The sequence below is a fragment of the Pelmatolapia mariae genome, linkage group LG13 (assembly GCF_036321145.2).
Source record: "Pelmatolapia mariae isolate MD_Pm_ZW linkage group LG13, Pm_UMD_F_2, whole genome shotgun sequence".
In the NCBI taxonomy this organism is placed as follows: domain Eukaryota; kingdom Metazoa; phylum Chordata; class Actinopteri; order Cichliformes; family Cichlidae; genus Pelmatolapia; species Pelmatolapia mariae.
In genome coordinates this window covers 10,206,514-10,227,615 of record NC_086238.1, presented here as the reverse complement: position 1 = coordinate 10,227,615, position 21,102 = coordinate 10,206,514, and the positions used below count along the sequence as shown (strand labels likewise).

Below are 21,102 nucleotides of genomic sequence, written 5' to 3'. Positions count from 1 at the left end.
TTTAATTGCAGACTTTTTGCTTTAAATTTAATTTTGTTAAATTAAAGTTTGACAAAAATATTGTATTAGCTACTTTAGAATAACAGATACTTTTATGCACAGTCCCATTTTCAAGGTCTCAAAAGGGATTGGACAAAATAACAAAATATCAAGACTGTTTCAGCACTTGGATGGAAATCATTTGAAGTCATCATTTGAACTATTAGTGGTTTGCTGCTAGTTGCAAACCCTTTATATTTATGTTTGTGAAGGCATCTCTTTATTGCAGACTTTGATAATGATTACCTCCTTGAAAATGTTCTTAACTTTGTTAGATGTTGTGAAGTTGTTGGGGTTTTTTTTTTAACCAATGAAATACAATTCTGTTATTGCTTCTGGTTTTTCAGGCCTTTTTGTGTTGTTGGCCAGTGCATTCCTTTTTTTAAGACTATATCAGATTGTTGATTTGGTCAATCCTATATGGAAGAAATATAGTGTCATCAGAATCCAACTATTTTTAGACATTGAATTTATAACACTGAATTTTTATCCTCCAAATTTCCCTGCAAAAAATATTCACCTGCAAAAATTCGCCTGCAAAAAATTCACCTGCAAAAATTCACCTGCAAAAATTCACCTGCAAAAAATTCAACTGCAAAAATTCACCTGCAAAAAATTCACCTGCAAAAATTCACCTGCAAAAATTCACCTGCAAAAAATTCAACTGCAAAAATTCACCTGCAAAAAATTCACCTGCAAAAATTCACCTGCAAAAAATTCACCTGCAAAAATTCACCTGCAAAAATTCAACTGCAAAAATTCACCTGCAAAAGTGATGACCTTAAATGACCCAAGCCAGAGCAATCAGCGCTAGATCGAGTCGAGCGGCTCTCAGCCAATTAAATTACGCTGTTTGATCACATGACATGTTAGCCGGCAGTGTCTTCTGAAAAGAGAGCTGTTTAGAGGTGAGTGATTAAGTTTTTCTCCTAAATAGAGATCATTACAGAACGCCTAGTCCTACTTAAAATACCATTCATTTTTCTTTTATTTTATCATCTACTCGAACTGAGGAAAACGTTTGACTAACTCAAAGAAAAGTTCCGCGCCTCCCCTGCCTGTCTGCAGAGGCAGTTTTGAATTCAGGAGCGGCATGATGGCAGCGGCAAACCCTGGCGGTTCTCCGGTAAGTATATTATGTTTTATCTTCAAGTTTGTCTTTTGAAACGTTAATTTTATTTAAATCCGTTGGTCACGTATAAGGTACACAGACGGGGTCTTTGCTCAACTCGTCTGATGCGTGTCTCACTAAGCGCTACATGCTAGCATCCTGCTAACCGAGCTAACCTTTACATGCTGTGCTCTACAAAATAGGATACTCGGTACAAAACCATAATCCGCAGATATTGATAGATAGACGAACACTGCAAATATAATGTGGGAAACGAGAACGGCATTGGGTTAAGGGGTAAAATACACTATGAATAAAGCCATAGAGTGAATGGCTGCCATGGTTGCAGAACGGCCTGATTTAATGACAAGAATGGGGAAGAGTGAGGAGAAGTGAACCAACCAAAGCCACAAAACACGGTCAGGCAAGGCGGGAATAGGGCAGTGATATGTCCGTCAGTATGAAGTTGGTGTGTGCTTTGGTGAACAAAAACACGAGACCGGTAGCAGGAAGATGGGAGACTCGTGTTTCACTGGAATAGTGGTGAATTAAAACATCATTTGTTGGGGAAATTTAGGTGTAAATGCATCCATACAGGTGAGACAGAGGCAGACCAGGCAGTGAAGAAAACAATGCAAACATTAGAAATATTAAAACGGAAATATGGGATTAATATAACATACAATTAGGGAAAATTAAAGGAACACAATGTAAATTATACTGTAAAGTCATTAAAACAGCATAACCTGATTAAAAGAAACATGTAATTGGGTAGGATGGTGATGATGATGATGATGATGATGATGATGATAATAATAATAATAATATTAAAAAAACATGTACAAGATGGGCATGTATACTTGTACCCAGAATTTAACAACTATAAAGTTGTGGCATGCCAGTACCTTACCCCATCCATTATATCCACACTTTCAGAAAAGGATATGGTCAATATCTTTACAAATACTATCTAAACTTAAACAGATAGCATAAGTTAAACGGGATATTCCCTCTGCGCTCTCCTAGAGTGAATACATCAAATTAAACAAATAAGTAGTCTATGGCATTTAAAAGTGGTTACCTACAATTCTGAAATGATAATACTAATTCTTATTGATGATGATATTGTATTTGAAATCCTGGTGTAACACTGAACCCGACATCATAAAATGATTACCCTTGTAATGTCAGGGAGCTGCAACCAAGGAGGGAAAATATTACTATCTCACCCCTTGTATCCAATTACATAACAGCACTGCTTAGTAAAGGTGTTGAATTAGCTGGGTCGCTCAGTTTGGGGAAAATTGTGGGGAGCCTGCAAGGGCCTCAACTTCTCCATTCCCACAATGTGCAACAAATGGGCACAGCTGATCTTCAAGATTGGAACATCGGCCAATTACTTCCAACTTTAACGTGTTTTTGCAAAAGTATTCTTAAAATTGTCTCTTTACACAGATCATAATGATACAAGATGGCACTTGTGTAATTTCCTATAAATTCAATAAATCTAAATAATTGTTATCAACCCGGTAAATCCTGAAAAATGTTTTAACAGCTGTGTTAAATTAAACTTCATACTGACACATGCTGGAAAGTGCATTCATGAGACAATTCATGTTTTATGCCTTCTAGAGCAGTAGCAATCAAAGACTTTAAGGATTCTTTTACATTTTTTAAAAACACTCTGATTAAGGCATAAGTTGTTCTTTATCATCAGATCTAAGTTTGTTTAAAGCTTCGAATGTTTTGGGGTACTCTTCTTTGTTTTCAGGGTTCGTGGCAACCACGGATGGGAAAATGTGGAGGTTGCACGGCTGATGTTTACTGTTCGTGGCACAGGAAGAGGCAGTTTCATTTCAGGAATGAGTGTGCACAATCAAAGGTTTGTTCTCATAAAATACTGTCAACCTCAAATGTTTCTGACATAAGATGGAAGGTGTTGCAGCTTTATTTCCATTATTTAAAAATACATAAACATTTAAAGGGTATAGTTTTATGAAAAAAGTTTTATAGTAATATGTCTTTAGAGAACAGTGCCCTATCCAGCAGGATATATTGTCTGATATGTGTCAGGTGTTTTTTGTTTTTTGTTGTTGTTGTTGTTGTTGTTTCTTTCAATTTCCATTATTTACCCCTCAAGGAAGAAAATATTGGACAGGTCCTACAAACCCCAAAGAGCCTTCAGGACTCTGCCCTATTTTTAGTTATTCACACACCTTTTCCAGTCTGTTACTTCCTTCCAAGAATGTTCATTCTGTGTTAATGGTCTGGTTGTCATCTCATGTATTGCCACTGATCATCACAACCCTTTTGACACCTTTTAAGTGATATGCCTGGGTCCTTCCTACATGCCCTGATAATGTATTATTACTGTTGTCATGCACACATTTCATGTAGGGTTAGAAACAAGCAGGGAATTTCTCATACACACCAAAGAAAGGCCATACCTAATTTAAATATTTTTTATATATTATTTCAGAATAGAGCGACTGTGGAGAGACCTCTGGGTGGCCGTTACATGCATTTACTACGATGTTCTTCACAACCCTGAGGAAGAAGGCCTTCTTGACATTTCAAATGCTGCACACCTCTTTTGCTGCCATTACATCTTTCTTCCTCGACTAGAGGATAATTTTAATACATTTTGCAGTGGATGGGACAACCATCCACTGCGAACAGAAAACAACATGAGTCCCCCAACCAGCTGTGGGAGTTGGGTCACAGATATTACCCTGTTCCTGTTCCAGAAAACACACAGGTAAAGGTGCACATTTTTAGTACTCATTGATTCTCTTACAGAGAATGTGATGATTTTATGGATAATTAAAGTCAGCCATAAATCCACAAACACAACAAGCTGAAAGTCAGTGATGCTGCTCGGTTTGCAGTCCTGAATATGACGGCACAAGCAGGATTCACTGCACTGTTAATGTTAGCTATGTTATATTGCTGCCTCTGTTTGGTGGTGTCGAGCCAAACGGACTTTAACGTGTGTTTGAACGAGCTGACGGTTCACTCGTTAAGCTGAAAGAAAGATGCTTTAATCACAGGAGTCACACATGTGTCCACTGTACCATCTGGGAACTCTTCTTGTTTAGCACTCGTAATAACACAAACACTAAATCCTCCTTCTCTTGTGCTGTCTTGTAGCAGTGTATACACCTGAGACTGTCACCTGTCTGTCTGTCCTGCACTCTCTCTCTGTTTCTTTCTCTCTGATTGTGTAATAAAAGTATGAACATGTATTTATAAGTTACACTTGTGTTTGAATCCTGCAGCTTATCACACATTTGATTTCCATGTGTGACGACTGCAAGTGTCCAGAGTGAGGACAGACTGAGGGACCCACTGCTGCACATCATCTGTGAGGCTTTGCACCCCTGATGATCCACCAGGACAAACTCAGCAGTGTGTGAGGAAGAGGAGGAGGAAGAGCCAGCAGCAGCTGACAGATGGAGAGAATAGACAGACTGTTCCCTGGTTGTGAAGGACTGCTAGAAAAGTTTAAAATAACTAATTGTCTGTCCTGAATCAGTCTTATTAGGTAATGTTCAAATAATGTTATCATTCCAGTGTTTTCAGTGTGGGAGAAAGTACTCAGGGCCTTCAAGTTACACACTATGAAAGGCAGCAACAAGTTTAATATTCAGAAACCTAAAGTATGTATCAGCAGCAGAATGGACCTAAAAATAAATGTTTGTTTCAGTTCTATGAAGCTTTGAGTATTTTGGATTAGTAGTACTGCTGTGTTTGTTGCATCATATTGCTGTAATTGTTTATATGCTTTATATACTCAGAGGTAAGTTGATCTATAGTGTTACATCATATTCTATAAGGATGTTATGTGTTTGTATACTTTCTGCCCAGTTTGACCCATTTAGCAGAAGTCAGCCTGTTTAAGGCTCTGATATCTATTCTGTATGACTTAAAGCAGTTATGACATGGTCTGATTTTCTCACCCAATAAAGGAATATTTCATATACTTCATATATCTAATATTATTTACTAGCTAATCCTAAATGACTGTTCAGTACAGATATGAAGGCCAACAATCATGTTTTACAGTCCTGCGGTCTCAGCCTCAGATACTTATTAAATCACACAAAGCTCGTGTAGAAACAAACACACGAACAAAATATGTTCTCCTTCATTTCTGTCAAACAAAGCTGTATGAAACGTTTCCAGCGGTTGGTGTTATGGTTGCTAGGCAACCTGGGCAGCGCGACGGAGGCTAGACCGTCCCATTTCACGAGCCTTGCACTTCCGGCCTTAGCGGTCTTTGAGTACGCGGCCCTTGAGGATCGTTGAGGCTGCGTACTTTAAGGCTGCAGACCCTGAATTGGGATACAGCCCCTGAATTGGGATACAGCCTTAATCCCTCACCTCTAAACAGCTATCTTCTAGGAGACACACTGCTGGCTAACGATGTCATGTGATCAAACAGCGTAATTTAATTGGCTGAGAGCCGCTCGACTCGATCTAGTGCTGATTGCTCTGGCTTGGGTCATTTAAGGTCATCACTTTTGCAGGTGAATTTTTGCAGTTGAATTTTTGCAGGTGAATTTTTGCAGGTGAATTTTTTGCAGGTGAATTTTTGCAGGTGAATTTTTTGCAGGTGAATTTTTGCAGTTGAATTTTTTGCAGGTGAATTTTTGCAGGTGAATTTTTGCAGGTGAATTTTTTGCAGGTGAATTTTTGCAGTTGAATTTTTTGCAGGTGAATTTTTGCAGGTGAATTTTTTGCAGGCGAATTTTTGCAGGTGAATATTTTTTGCAGGGAAATTTGGAGGATAAAAATTCAGTGTTATAAATTCAATGTCTAAAAATAGTTGGATTCTGATGACACTATATTTCTTCCATAATCCTAAAGTTTTTCAGGTATCTCCAATTGTTTTTTCTTGTTTTTCAGCCTGATGATGGACTCTTTCAATTATATTGTGAATTCCAGTGTAAAGCTACTCAATGCATGTTTAACACTTGGAATCAGCTAAACAAACAATTGTCCAATTAATTTGAAGTCTCTGGAAATGGGTGACTGTGTATGAAAATGTGTGTAATTCCTAAACAGTTATTTCAAATCTTTTGTAAACCCCTCTGAACTAAAGCTGAAACTCTGCACTTCAATCACGTCTTGATTGTTTGAGGCAAAACTGCAAAAATGTATCTTATCCAATGAATTATGGACCTGACTGTATGTTGAGCATTGTTTACGGTCAAAATGATTGCCATTTTCATGTGAGAAACTTGTCGTGCAGTGTAGTGCATGTGATAACAAAACATATGAGGTTAAAAAAAATAACTAAACATGAAATATGCTTCAACTCTTAATAGCAAGATACCATTTTAAATTGTTCCTTTTATTCATTAGCAGCACCTTTTAATTATAGTACTTTGACAGCCATCAATACAGTGAACACCTTTGGTTAGTAACCTTTATATATTTACTTTTCAGAGTTCTTCTCTATAACATTATATATATATATAGATATATTTATATATGATACAAAAATAAATAACTTAATTGAAATATTCTGCTCAAAACTTTACACATTTGGTTCAACTTAACATTCTTTAGGCTAACTATAAAGTATCCTTATAAAATCTTGGACGGCTACATTGGATTTATTATGTACACAAGCACAGTGTGAGTCCCAGTATAAGGAGTACAGAAGAGTATGAAGAGGATTTTATAAAAGGATACTTTGTTTTTTGAGCAGATGTATTGGCACACAGTACTGGTACAACAGACACAAGAATTTATGAAGACAACACAAGGAGAAGATTGCTGTTTTCTGGTCTTCAGAAAATCATTAGATAGCAGCATGCAATTTGCAGGTTGACACTGTGAGACAATCAGCCGTTTGGCATAACTCACAGCCTGCTTTTGCTTTTTCAAACTGACTGACACCAAAGATGATGCAGACATTTAATAATACAAATGAAACTCCAGTGTTTGCATCTCTCATTATTCCTTTTTTTAATATTTCCCACAAACCTTAACTCTAAGGTCTGCTGGCCAGCAATAAACGAACTTCTTTCTTTGGCTGATTCATGTCAGGTTTACCCATTCGTCTGGCACTAACTCTCAGCTACATGTACCCTGTAGTAGCCACATTTCAATTCCTGGAAAAAGCATCCTCTATTACAACAATAAATATATACATGACATTTTGTATCACAGCTTGTACAGTGTATATTTTAAAATTGACTTACTATTACATTATTGCAGCACAGAAAAACACATTTAATATCACACCACCACTATTACCACAGGCACTGACAGTTTCCTATGATTTACTCATTTTTCTCAGAGGTCGCGCCTCTCCGTGTGTTAGCGTCTGAGTTTGGGCCTCCACGCTACTCTGGTCTGTTGTCTTCACCAGAACCTGTGGGACTGTTTGCTTGTTTTTAGTCAAATCAGATGGTCTCTGGGGTGATTTTTCCTCCCACTTTGTTTCGGTCTGTGTGTGTGCCTCCTGTGTCTGGCCCTTTCTTTCCTCCGTGGCAGCGCAGTCAGCGTTGCATTTATTGCACAGATCCCTTATGTCCCGAAGTCCCTGCGCCAAGCACTTTACAAATTCTGCTGAACATGTCTGTTGGCTCTCATGGAAACTGGACACGGAGAAGATAATATGGTCTGACTGAGGGTTGTAGCACGCGCCGTATCCGTTTGGAACCACGGGTCCGTAGCAGCAGAACATTTCAACAGTAGTGGGAACCTGAGGGAAGAGTAAATTCTTCAGTCCTAAACTACTAGAAGCTTTACTGGTGTGATGAAATACTGCTCTAGGAAAGGTTTAGGTAGGTAGTGAGACTGATTTGTGTTATTATGTTTTTCCTCATTCATTACAAGGAATGAGGAAAAACTGTAGTTTTAGTTCAAACAACCAGTTACCATTTTTGTGTTACATTAGACATTTTATAAAGAATAAAGAAGAAGGGCATAACCATTGTAGTAACTGCAGTGTTACGATGTATTAATACAGATCAAATGTCAGGGTAGATGGCTGTCCCACTTTCTTTTAGTTTCTTCCTGTTAAAAGGGAGTTTTTCCTTCCCACTGTCACCAGGTGCATGCTCACAGAGGATCATGTCATGGTTTGGTTTTTTTTATATTACAGTATGAAGTGCCTTGAGGTGACTGTTGTTGTGAATTGGCACTGTATAAATATAATTGAATTGAACTGAATTTTAAAATATGAATCATTTTATTCCAAAATTACATGCACATACCTGACTTGTAGAGAGAATGAACTGATTACTGATGAGATAGGCTTCGTCTTTGAACATTTCGAGCTTCCCCATCTTCATTTCATGTGCAATTTCACGCAGCCCTAGTAGGTGATTGTCTATTGCCATCCCTGTAATAGCCTGAAAAATAGAAAGTATGTTACTGCATTTATTTAATGTGAGTCTCTGTCATAGAAATCTGGAAGAAGAGAATAGTTACCAGACGTGTATAACTGGTCTGTGCAGTTATGGCTCCTTTCAACAGTTCCATCTTTTCTGTGTCCTGGAGAGTAAACAACTGACAATCAGTGCTTAGTCTTTAAGGTCATTAATTTACAGTAAGTAGATTTTCATGCTTGAATACATCAAGACAAAATCGCAAAAATAGCATTACTGAAAAACCCAAAAAAACTCAAACTGATTAAGCCATTCAAAATGAATTTAAACCTGTAGCAGCTTTTACTTGAGTCACAGTATGACTTTAGTTTCTGCATAAAAACAACCTACACTTGTGCTGTTTTTCCCTTCAGTCATTGCTTTGACAAAGGCAAAGGCTTCAGGTGTTGCTGAGCGAATGTTGTCTACTCTGCCTTGCTGAAAACGACGTAGAGAAGCACTCTCATAGGTGGACACCGGTCTGCCATGACACCTGCAGTAATGTACAGGGAGAACAAAATGTGGCTCAGAGCCCCAGGTAAGTTTAATCAGTTCTGTAAGATGACTATATATATATATATATATATATATATATATTTTTTTTTTTTTTACCTGTAGAAGCCTAACTGAAGAGCAACCTGGATGTAGGCATCTGGACTCATCTTCTGCTTCTTGATAAACTCTTTCCCGTAATCATGGAACTTGTGAACATTCATATCCAGATTTTTTACCATTCTGACAAAATAAGAATACATTTTTTTAAAATCATGCACTTCTCATATTAATTAATCTCTTCAAATGACAAGGAACTAAAGAAAACCAAACCTCTGGAGTTTATCAGCAGCAGACGTGATGAGCTTGTGAATTTCAGGAGTGCATTTCCAGCGGAGTCTGCGTGGCGCGGGCAGCTCGCTCACACTTGCAGCTCTGACCAGCTTTGATGGACTCCCAATCCTTATGAGTAGAAATAAATGGAGCATTTATTTATAATAGTCTTTTTTTAAAACATGTAACTCATATATACTGCACACTTCCAAAATTAGATGTGTGTCATTTCTCACATGCATTTGAGGAGATACTCTGTGCACTGCACAAGGACAATTCCTTCAAATGCAGAGTGTTCACACACGACTCCACAGCAGCCATCAGCTCCTACAATAAACTGTTACAGAAAGGTTGTTTTCAGGGGTTGTTTTCTTGAGTTGGACTGAAATGTTTAATAATATTAATTTTTGATTGCACTTTGATTGCTGCACCTCTGCACTCAACTGTTTACTCCAACTACATGTTCCTACATCCATACATTACCCCCTAAAGTGAAGAAATCCTGAGTAAACTAAATTCTTTTGCCATTTTGTGAGATGACGGCTTTAAATCCAGTGGAACGTCCACTTTTAGTTTGCATTTCCTTAATTGGCCATGGAACTGGTTAGTTATATCCTTTAATGCTTTGAGAAATCAACATGAATTTGTTCTTTTAATTTTCCTCATTAAGAAGGCAAAAAAACTTCCTCATTAAGGTTTGACAGTGTTTCTATTAGATAATGGCAGATGGCTTTAATCATGAATTGAGGCTGTGGTTTGGGGCCTCAGTGGGGACTGGTGGTGGCTGATGGGCTGACAGAGAACTAAAAGGGGCGTGCGTAGAGGTGTGGTCCTGCTCCTGAAATTCAAATAAATTATCTCCCAAAATATTGTTCACTTTGGACATTAGATATCGTATCTTATCTTATCTTTTAGTATCATTACATGTGTTTTGTTATTTTAGACATTTCCCCCGTTTTCTTCAGAGTAGGATAAATGGAAGAAGATGGCTGGATTGATGGATTTTAAATCCTTTTCAGCCTCGTGTTATCCACTTTTCTTTCCCTTACTAACAAATATCACTCAGAATTTTGGTCTCCACACACAATGTACAAAAAGTTAATAAAACAAACATTAATTTAACCTTTTTTGTTGATAAATGTGTTCACTTACCTGCATTGGCTTATCATACCAGCGGTTGCCTCCATTCTTTGTCAATCCACCTCCGTGCAGCATCAACATGGCTCGTTTAGTGTCACTAAGTGCAGGTCCACTTGCGTCGTCCAGACAGACGAGACACAGACAACGCTCAATCATGTCCAGCGAATCCCTGTTGGTAGACTCTACAGGAAAACAAAAGTCAATCTGAGAGGCACCTCATATAAAAGAGAGTTTTTATTGGCAGTCCACATAAAATCCCTTTTGAAATGTACCTCTCATTAGTACACTACGAGACTCAGCCCACTCTGTCCGTCCATCTGAAGTGAGAAGCCCTATAGGAGGGAGCTGCTCTTCTTCGTTGTCAGCCATCTTGACAATCTTCTCCAGCTGAGTCAGCAAATCTCTTTGATTCAGTTGCCGGAAGTTGATCATCACATCCAGCACAAAGAACTGGACAAAGGGTTCAGATTAGCCACAAAGTTTTAGGAATCTTTGGTACTGACTAACTTTCCTAATGATGTGGACATATGCATTGTTTCAGAATTTCCTGCCATTGTGAAATAACATCCAAATGATTCTTTTAGCAGCATTGAGCCCCAAACTTAGCCAGAGCCACAAAGAACAAGAAGAACAAGGAGTACCTGCACATATGGTATGACTCCCACAGAAGCAGTTTAAAGCCACAGAAAAACTGTGCAAGTGTAACAAATAGTGGGTCACATAATATAAAATCAGTTTTCTTTCTTTCTTTCTTTCTTTTCTAATTGCTGTTTGAATTAGCTTAACTGATAATAAAGTCTTAGTTTATTTACACTCTTTATTAAATCTAGTTGGATGTGATGATCTTAATTCGAGTAAACATCGAGTTTCCATCACAGGACAGCCAATTTAGAACAACCAAACCTAACAAGTCTGTTTGTGGGCTGTGGGAGGAAATCTGTACAGACATGAGGAGAACAGGCAGACTTCACACAGAAAAGCCCGACCTAGTTACATCAAAAGGAATTTCTTGTTACTACAGTAGGTTCAAACTAGTAACAGTCTTACTGTGAGGTGACAATGCTAACCACTGCACCACTGTGCCACCCCTATTGTGAAGTGATCTGTTCTGTTTTCATTCATAGCATGATGACATTTCTTCTGTGTTGGGCTTCTAAATAAATTCTGCAATATAATGCTTGATCTTCGAAGGTCTCACCTCCCTGATAAAAGCCAACAGATTTGGTTCCCCTCAACCCTTGAAATTGTGAACCGTGAAACAATTACCAGAAATTCAGTTTTTTTGAAAATTGAGAATTTATTAAACCAGCTGACAAATTTGTTTAAAACATTAATGAAATTCAAATGTCCACCTACGACTTTTTATATACTACATCTGGCATTTAAAAAAAATGCTTGAAAATGTATTGCACAATTTATTTAGGTTTTTCCGGGGGAAAGAAGATCACACTAAAAAAACTCACAAAAAGCTTCGTGTATCAAATCTGAAACACTGGGCATTAAGGGGTTACGCCCAGATTGTGTGCCAAGTTTGCATTCCAACATAAAGAACAAACTTGTAATGCATATGTATGAGAAATCTGGAATGTGCTGTGTTACATGCTAACCAATCTCTCGTCGGATGAAGACCATGTAATATGGTGGAGAACTAAGAAATGGCTCTTGCCCTGGGTCTGTTTTCTCCAAGTCTGACCTGGTTTTTGCATGCCACGATGATATGTTCAGGTTCTGGCATCACGCTACTCTCCTGTGCTACGAGAGTGTCCCTCTCAGGTCCTGGCAGACGGTAGGAGGTGAAGAGACGATAATACTGCTCCATACACAGACGCGTTCCTGCCAGCTGGCCCTGGGCATAGTCCACAGGCAGGTCACGGCTACACGCAGACATACACAACTTTTTCAGGCTTTTTCTTTACACAAGAACTGAAAGTGAAGAATATTCTTTTGTGACAATTTGAATTAAATGTTAACTCACTCATCAAGGTGAGTCTTGTACTCCAAAACTCCAGATATTAAGTGTGCAGCAAATCTAGAAAGAATATCTTTGCTCAGTTTTAATGCTTCATAAAACACACACATTGTACTTGGTCACTCTTTTGCCACCACACTCTTTTTTCTTGATTAATTGTGTAGCTTCATTACACCTAACAACATAAATGCTTCATGTAAATCATGTGGTTAAGGGACCGGTAACAGATCAATACCATGTTAACCAAACCACAGTTTTTGGACCTCGAGGCATTCTGAGTAATGACCCTTTTTGAAAGTGTCCAGCCAAGAGGGAAGTGTTCAAATTTGTATAATCAATGAAATCTGGTAGAAAAGCAATTCTCACAGTTCACTATTATTTGTCAGTCTTTGTGCTGGAATAACCAAAATCATCTACAACTTGTAACACGAGCAATTAGATATTTTTTTTTCTTTCAGAGACTGTTTCTACACCAGTGAAGAAAGGATTCTGTCTACTAGTGGATTGCAGAGGCTTCGTCTGTCCCGTTGTATCAAACTATGAGATTTTTTTCGTGGTTCACTTGTCTCAGGTGTGCATACCTTAAAGAGTCAATGGGAGCCTTGAAGTTCTGCTGTGGGAAAACCATTGCAGGACTTGAGTTGACAGGTAGAGCAAGTTTGTTGTTCAGGTACATATCATTCAGCCAGTAGTCATAAACCTATGGTGGAAAAACAAAAAGCAAAAACCAAACAGGATTGAAGGTAAATAAAGGGACTGGACTATTAAAAGCAGATAAAACAGAATCATGCTTCACAACCTTTCTAAAAGGTTTATCGACATCAGTAATGTCTTCAAGATTTGGTTTAAAACTTTAACATTTTTAAACTTATAACCATCCAAAACACAGAATTTTGTTTCTTAAATACATATATTTCATTTATTAAATAACGTCTTGTAACATTAAAATTATGTTTTTAATTTTTATTTACCCAGTTTGCCACGTTTTCGCTCCTCTCCGTGAGTTTGCTCTGTAGTAGCTCCCCCACTCCTCCAGGGGCTCCAAACTCCGTCACTATGTTTTGCGTCTTGTTGAACTGTTCTTCTGTGAGCAGGTGCTTCATGCACCTCAGGTACCTGTCCAGTGTGTCTTTCAGGTTGGGCACCGGCAGCTTTGGCAGAGCCTGGAGAACATGGCGGGATGAAAAGCTTTCAGTTCTCATCACCAGTTTTCCTTTTTCCAAATTCTTGACTAAACATGACGTAAGTCTCCCCATGCAAGGATTGCGCATGCTTTTTAGCAAATATTTAAGGAATCGATAAGATTCCTTAAATATTTAATCTCTAAATTTCTGTCATTTCTAAGTTTTTGTCAGAATACCACATTCCAATTAAATCGACCATGAATTCCAGCGTAATCCTTTGAAAGCCACTTTTATGTCCTGAAATGTTGTTAGACTTTATTTGATTTTGCAACCTTTAATCGTAAAATGTAAATTTATCTGATGCAGAATTGAGAAAAAACATATACGGTGTACTTATAAGGCAGATGGAAGATGTAATTACATCTCGGCCCCCTGAATCTTTGGAGGCGTCTCGGTCGAGAACTGGCATGTTGGCGGCGTAGAAGGGCAATCAAGCAGCTGGAGTCACAAGAGGAACTCTCTGTCCACAAACAAAATCTACAGTCATTATTTAAAGTCGACGCTTATTAATATAAATGTCAGTCACAGTGACAATCGGAAACCAATCGAGTTTAATCCTCACTCAGATGAAAAATATTATGATGCACGCAGAAAGTTGATAAAAATACAAGATCAGACTACTTCTGTCTGCCAGAAATACACAAATGCGCACTTTCTTTGAGATTATAACATGCATGAAGTGAGAGAAAATTGCCTTACAAAACTGCACATTTGATGAAAACATGTTCCCAGTACTAAGGCGAAATTAACAAGAACAACAAAAAATAGAGTGCAACTGAATTTTTTACTCACCCGCGAGGGAAAACACACCCTCTCCTCCTGGAGCTCAAGAAGGTAGCTTTAGTTGGTCCATCTTTACTTGAATCCGTTTATAACAGAATTTCTTTAAAATGTCACTGCTTCGATCCTTCATTTTAAGCATCTTTCAATCCCCTACATGGCATGAGCACAACTCCCTGGCTGGCTCAGGAGAGATGCTAAAAGAGGGTACCTCAGCCTCCTGACAGCCAGGCTCCTCCCAGAAGTCCTGCTATTCGCCGGGAAGTTTATTTGGCACTTCACATGCTCACCCCACCTTATTTAGACGCCATCTGAGCTCCTCAGATGCTGAAGCACTTTGCGGGAAAACAATTAGGACGCATTTTTTCGTGGATTTTTCCCCTTTGGCTTTCAGAATTTACAAACACTACACACAGAACAGTTTAGGCGCACGACTCCTTTCACCTGACTGCACCTGACCGATTCAGATGACGCCATTTAACATTATGAGCAGATATTTGTGTGACCAACAAGATGCTTCAATGGACCCTATTATTCATATAAACCATAAAACCCTCTGAAATTAGTAATATTTTGAACCAATGACATTTTTCCCAGAAATTTTCAGTTACACTTTCACTGTAAAATCAAATGCTTCTCTTTATTTGAAATTCACGGTCAAGGATCAGAGCACCACAAATATGTTGGCTTTAAAAACTTTAATTTCAGATTTTTTTTTCAAACCAATTTGTTTCCACGGGCAAAACATGTCAGAATCTTTAAATGAGACACTTTCGTGTTTTAACAACACATTTAAATATCATTCTTCAGTTGCGATAACTTTCTAAGTATATATTATCTCCATTTATAGAGGAAAATAAAATTGCAGAATAAAAATTACAATTTGTACCCTAAATAAACCCTTTCAATAAACAATATCATTCGCATGATGTTGATTTAATTATGTACATGAATATACATTTATGTACAGTCGCAGATCATCATACAGTGAGGCTATACATTCCTATGCATTCCAGAAAAAAAACAAAATTAATAAAACGCAAAAGCAGATTTCACCTTTTTCCCCCCACCTTTCTCAATCTGCCGTGTGACATACAATACAGATTACAATGAAAGACGCATTACATTTCTTCTTTTGTTCAAACACATTTGCACAATCCCTGAACACGATATGAGTCAGTTTCCGATACAATGATAAATACTCTTAATGAATATACATTTATCTCAGCAAAATCTTTCACAGGAATCTCAACTTTAAATAAAGAAAGCGAGCACCTTTCTGCTAAAGCTTTAACCTACTCGATTTGACAAAACCCAGAGAACTTGTCACCAGAAGCGGTAAATAATTGATATTGTTACACAATCATACTCGTGTTATGGAATTGGTTGAATCGGACATGATACAGACAACTCTACATCGGCACTTGGATAGTTTAACACCCAGCTAAAGGTCTTTTACGCATACTCTCCCCCAGAGGATTCCTCCTCTGAATAAGAGCGCTGAGCAAAGGTCTCAATGCCATTCTCGTCAATCGTTGTACACAAACCCTTTCTCTTTTTCTCCCGTTGCTCCATCTTAATCGTATCATACAGTCCCGTTGGACCGTCTTCTAGGAGCATGTTTCGCTCGGAGAAAGAAGGCTTCATTTGTGTCACGTTCTTCAGCAGGAGCAGCGCCGGTGCGTAAAGTACGTTGGCGAGCCCCATGCCCAAGTTGAGCTGAACGAAGCCCAGGTCGTGCACTATCTGTCCGGCCACCACGGGCCCCAGGGCATACGCCACGCAGTAGGAGATGTCTGCAATCGCGTACACGCTGCCATACACTGACACGTGGCGCACATCCACTAAGAAACCCAAAGTTGGTAGAAGTGCCGTGTCCACGAAGGCGATTCCAAAGCAGATGCCACACAGCGGAATCATCAGCTGTCCAAAGTTTTTACAGGCTGGCACTGTGCACGAGCTTGCGCCTATAAATACCATACCTATAGCCCCGTAAAACCACTGCAGATGGGGGTACTTGGCTGCTAATTTCACAGTGAGATACACACCTAGGACATGAGGAAAGAATGCAGGGAACCATGTCATGCCGATCTCCCACTGGCTGGAATGCATGGTGTCCTCCATCCAGTTGGCTATAGTGGGCTCGAGGAAAGCGAGGGGGATGTTACAAATGATCAGAGCACCGGCCACAACAGCTATGTAAGGATCAATCATGAGTTTGTATATGGGGGTACCCACTGGCATGTTTTCTCTCTCACGATTAGAGAAGGGCTTCAGCACAGTCAGACATAATATGCCATCAATGAGACAGATGCAGGCCAGAATCACGAAGGGCACCGGCTTCCCTGCGAATTCATAGAGGACCCCTCCAAACGGGGGCGCCACAAGACTCCCAAAAGAGATGAAAGCCAAGGCAATGCCCAGCGCTTTGCTCCTTTCTGCCTCCTCTGTGTACCTGTCTGCGATCAGAGCGATCCCGGATGTGTCGGCGAAAGCAGAGCCTAGGCCTTGCATGCTGCGCGCCAGGAAGAGAGTCGCGTAGTTTTCAGCAAAGGCAAAAATAACAGTGGAGAGAAACATGACATTTAGTCCGATGAAGAGCGGGATATCATACCCGACCCTGTCTATAAACGTGCCGCTTAGCGGGTTGACCAGGAGCTGCAGGATGGCCTTAGAGGCAAAAAGAACGCCTATCTGCAGATCGAAGTTCCCCTTGGTGATCTTGTGGGTGCTATTAGTGGAGTTGGTTGCAACAGCTTGGCTTTGATCCGCTGCATTCTGTAGGTCTTCAAGGTAATCGGGTATAATTGGCACAATTACCATGTACAGCATGTTGTCTAATAAAAGTGCTACGCAGACTATTACTAGAATAATCCGTTTCTGTCGTTCTGGGTCTTGGATTACATTGCCCAGTTGTTTAGTTCTTTCACCCATCTGGGACAATTTGGAGGCGGCAGACTGTGCCATATTAGCGCCCTGGCCCTCTGTGGTCACCTCCGGCTCCATGATTTTATCCTTTTCTGACTCAAGTCTTGACTTTTGAAAAAGAAATTCTGCTTCCTCAGTTTGCTTTTCACAGAATTACGCACACTTGGCACATGTGTGTATGTTCTTTTAAAAATGGTGTTTTCTTTTCCGGCACTCCAATTAACTAAGTAACTTTTCTCTGCTTTACCTCTTCTCTGTCACTTGCGCTGTTCGTCATCGCACACGCGTTTCCACTTGCGTGACTTGCACTCGTTTTATCCCCACCGTCCCTAGTTGCTTCATTGTCTCATATCCCGTCATTCAGGTGACGCGCTTGCCCCGGGCAGCACTCCCAGATTGGGGATTCACCCACTCCTCACAGTGCCGGCTCCATCAGTGCTCTGGCTGTTTTAGGTCCGTTTGCTGCGCCCCTCCGGCACCCAGACACTCCCAGCTGTCTCCGGTCACCTGTAACGCTCTGAGCTAAGTCATCATTTCGCATCAGGCAAGATGGTTTTTGTCGGCGGAGGAAGGAGTACACACTGCAGTTTGTTGGCTCCCATAGGTATCCCCCTTCCCCCTCCCACCTTCGCCAATAGCTGTGACGCACAGTCCTGCTGCTCTCCAGCAGATCTTTTATGCTAATTAAACATAAAATCTCGAGTGCGCACTGCTGTCCACTGAGTTGCTTGAAAGGAGAGTCGAAGATTCATGGCTCAGTTTAACCTTCTCAATGTTAAACAGTTTTTACCAGATTTTCAGCGTTTGTAATTGATTCAAAGCTAAAAGTAGAATACTTTTCTAATCGGACATACAGAGGAGCACATATTCAGTTCTCTGGTTGATTCTGAATTCAGTAACACAAGGAATACATTTATTACATTTGCGATCGCGAGCAGCAGTACCCATACAAGGAAAGAAACCTGCAGAGTTTTAGTTTTAAAAATGACCCCGCCCCCCTCCATTCAGCACCACAATCAAGTGGACAGCTCCACAGAACACGACAATAAAACAATGCGTTTTTTTTAAACCAGTGGAGTACACTGGTATTTATATATATATATATGTATATATATATATATATATATATATATATATATATATATATATATATATATATATATATGAAGAGTCACAAACTTTAAAAAACATCAGTAAAACCCCAGTACGTCATGAAACGACAGAAAACAGAAAAGCTCAATGAAATGAGTGAAGTGACGTTTTAAAAGTAGATACTGCCATCCAGTGGTGAGGCTGAAATAAACATTAACTGCAGGACTTTTCAGTGACAGCAAATTTTTCTAATGAAGAGAGAAAAATAATTCAATTTCAACAGATGTCAACCCTTCGGGGAATTTTCAGGAATCAGTTATCGGAGTCACATGTCGTTTTGTTTTGTCATGATACACAGTTACATTATTGTTAATACTTTTATTATTATTCTTTTTCAGAAACTGAAAGCAGGTAAAATGGGATTTAAAGAAGTAGAAGTAGATTCAAACTCATTTACGTTTTTTTCGGGGTTTTTTTTTCACTCAATGAGAGGCAATTACAGTGTTTATGTGTTCGCATGGAAAATACAACTTGATTTGTCAGCTTTTGTAGTACGCTACAGACCTGGGATATGAGACAGAGTTGTGCCGACATCTAGTGGAGGAAGATTGAATTGATGAAAAAACAAAACAAAACTGAGATGTGAATCTTGACCAACCTATAACTGCACCGCAAAATCAGTTTTTCTTTTTGTTTTTTAATGATTATGCTACATTATGGTTTGATTGTGAGTTATATTTATAAAATCAATGAGGAGCGTTTAGCTAGATTCTGTTTTGATAAGTTTATCAATCAGTTATTTGTATCTTTACTGTGATTACTGTGTTTTGCCCTTTGTGCATTTGCTCAGCCGGTAGATGTCCTCATATCCCTGCAGCACTGCTATTATTATTTCAATGTTTTCTCTCATTCCTGCTCTTTATAATTTTCATCATATGGGTAAACTCATATTTCACTATGTGCACTATGTTTTTACATTTTTAAAAGTCTTTATTGTTAAGTTGTTCCGAGCAGAGGTTTAACGAAGACAGACATTAAGCACCAAACGCACAGGAAAAACACAGTAAACCTAAAACGTCAGAAAAAAGCCACCAACACTCTTGTCCTCTCTTTAAACAGCTTTGAAATTAAATATGCTTAAACTAGAAAGCATGCAGACTAAATGTGGTGGATTCATGAGCCTTGAAAGAATTAAACGAATCGTCGTGGGTGATAGTAAAAAACAAGCTTCAAAGATTCTTGATGTTAACATCTGTAAGAAGAAAGAAATCTTTTGTTCTTGATGAAGTTTAGCTGCCAGTTGATACGTGTTCCCTAATTATCTGTTGTTATAAAAAGACCCAAAAGACCTCAAAGACCTAATTTTTTTTATGACTAATGTAGGGCAACGGTGTAAAATCTAAACACTTGTGAGACCGTCAGACATAAAGGAAACAATGAATATGATCAAGTGGACGAGCTGAAGTTAGAATAAATTTAGCTTTAATTTAGCTTTAATCTACACTCCAGCGTCTTTGAATTAAATCCCGTTGTTTTCCCCGAGCGATTTAACGTAGGCATGTTAAATCCGACTAATAATTGTTACAAATCTGACAAAAAGGCAGCTCAAAATTAGTTTTATTTTTAGACCACATGTTATGTCACATTAGTGAGAGAACAGCCTCGATAATCACATTTATTTCCCTCGGTAAACATACTGTAGCGGAAAAGCTTACGCACAGTCATGAAGGCCAAACTGCGAGTTGGCTTTTGGTTTTCCCAAGAGGCTCTTGACCTTGACGTCCTCTCGCTCACTCCGTCTGTTAGCGTTCACGCATAAACAGAAACATAGGAAGACACGGTTACACACAGAAGTCGCAGATAAATAAACACAAACCGTTTATACAGATTTCAAACTTAGTTAACTGTGTTTACTTATTTTGTCAATCACCCCATCTTTATCTGTTTTAAGTGCAATGTCCTCTCAGGGCCAGCACAGACCTCATAACTGGATTGGCTGTGTTAGGGGATCAACATTTTTTTTTTTTTTTGCTGTTTTCCCAGTGACTCTGCTCTGATCTGATTTGCTCAGGAGATTCAAGATCACCATGTAATCTCGAGCAGTTATCAAAGCATTAATTTCTAGCAGCCACAAAAAATCCAAAGCTACTGAGGCCAAATGCACACATTATGAAAGGTCAAAAATAACCCATGTGGAGCTAAATGGTTATAATATTAGTTTCTTTTTAATAGACTGAAACTTGTATATAGATAATACAGATGGGCCGCAGATTTCTTGCATTCCAGCTGTAGTGTCCAAAAATGGGAGATGTATTAAAGTCCTTTCTTTTCTACAAAAACACATAACTACAGGTAAGGGCCTTTTTTGATCAGCAAATGCTAAATGCAAAGTTTCATTTGTATTTAAAGCAGGCTATACTACTTTCAGTGATGTAGAGTAGACATTTGACTCCATTGAAACCAGTATCATCATCTACTAGTGTTGGCATAGTGGTGCAGATGTTAGCACTGGGTCCAAATCTCCAGCTGCCTATCTTTGGGGGTGCTAAAACCTCCTTCAGTCCATGCAGATATCCAAAGAGATTCATGCTAGGCTAATTGGTGATTCTGTGTGTGAATAGATTGTTTCTGTGATAGACTGGGAACCTG

At 39.0% G+C, this 21,102-nt stretch overlaps 2 protein-coding genes and 1 long non-coding RNA gene across 3 annotated transcripts; 1 reads left to right on the top strand and 2 right to left on the bottom strand.

The window, feature by feature from the left end:
- The first annotated feature begins 890 nt into the window (after positions 1-890).
- Positions 891-5,057, top strand: LOC134640069 (uncharacterized). Its single transcript, XR_010095400.1, has 4 exons — positions 891-1,165; positions 2,922-3,032; positions 3,630-3,908; positions 4,429-5,057. It is a non-coding gene; the product is annotated as an uncharacterized LOC134640069 (long non-coding RNA).
- A 1,469-nt stretch (positions 5,058-6,526) lies between these two features.
- Positions 6,527-14,621, bottom strand: chata (choline O-acetyltransferase a). The gene is made up of 15 exons (XM_063491387.1): positions 14,446-14,621; positions 14,015-14,113; positions 13,441-13,632; positions 13,051-13,169; positions 12,476-12,529; positions 12,194-12,374; positions 10,773-10,950; positions 10,513-10,682; positions 9,597-9,697; positions 9,361-9,489; positions 9,148-9,270; positions 8,887-9,028; positions 8,600-8,662; positions 8,383-8,520; positions 6,527-7,868 (listed from the first exon to the last, which is right to left on the bottom strand). The coding sequence occupies exons 2-15, from the start codon at positions 14,060-14,062 to the stop codon at positions 7,437-7,439; spliced, it is 2,070 nt and encodes a 689-aa protein (XP_063347457.1). The 5' UTR covers positions 14,063-14,113; positions 14,446-14,621; the 3' UTR covers positions 6,527-7,436.
- Positions 14,622-15,667: 1,046 nt separating this feature from the next.
- Positions 15,668-17,793, bottom strand: slc18a3a (solute carrier family 18 member 3a). Its single transcript, XM_063491789.1, has one exon. It carries the CDS (start codon positions 17,437-17,439, stop codon positions 15,889-15,891), a length of 1,551 nt encoding a protein of 516 aa, XP_063347859.1. The 5' UTR covers positions 17,440-17,793; the 3' UTR covers positions 15,668-15,888.
- Positions 17,794-21,102: the final 3,309 nt, after the last annotated feature.

Bases quoted from the DNA above. Each gene is read 5' to 3' on its own strand.
- slc18a3a (XM_063491789.1), bottom strand. From the start codon at position 17,439: ATGGAGCCGGAGGTGACCACAGAGGGCCAGGGCGCTAATATGGCACAG.
- chata (XM_063491387.1), bottom strand. From the start codon at position 14,062: ATGCCAGTTCTCGACCGAGACGCCTCCAAAGATTCAGGGGGCCGAGAT. The intron at 12,530-13,050 runs GTATGCACACCT...TATTCTTTCTAG, and splicing joins GCTCCCATTGACTCTTTAAG to ATTTGCTGCACACTTAATAT. The intron at 10,683-10,772 runs GTACATTTCAAA...GTTTTCCTGTAG, and splicing joins TCGTAGTGTACTAATGAGAG to AGTCTACCAACAGGGATTCG.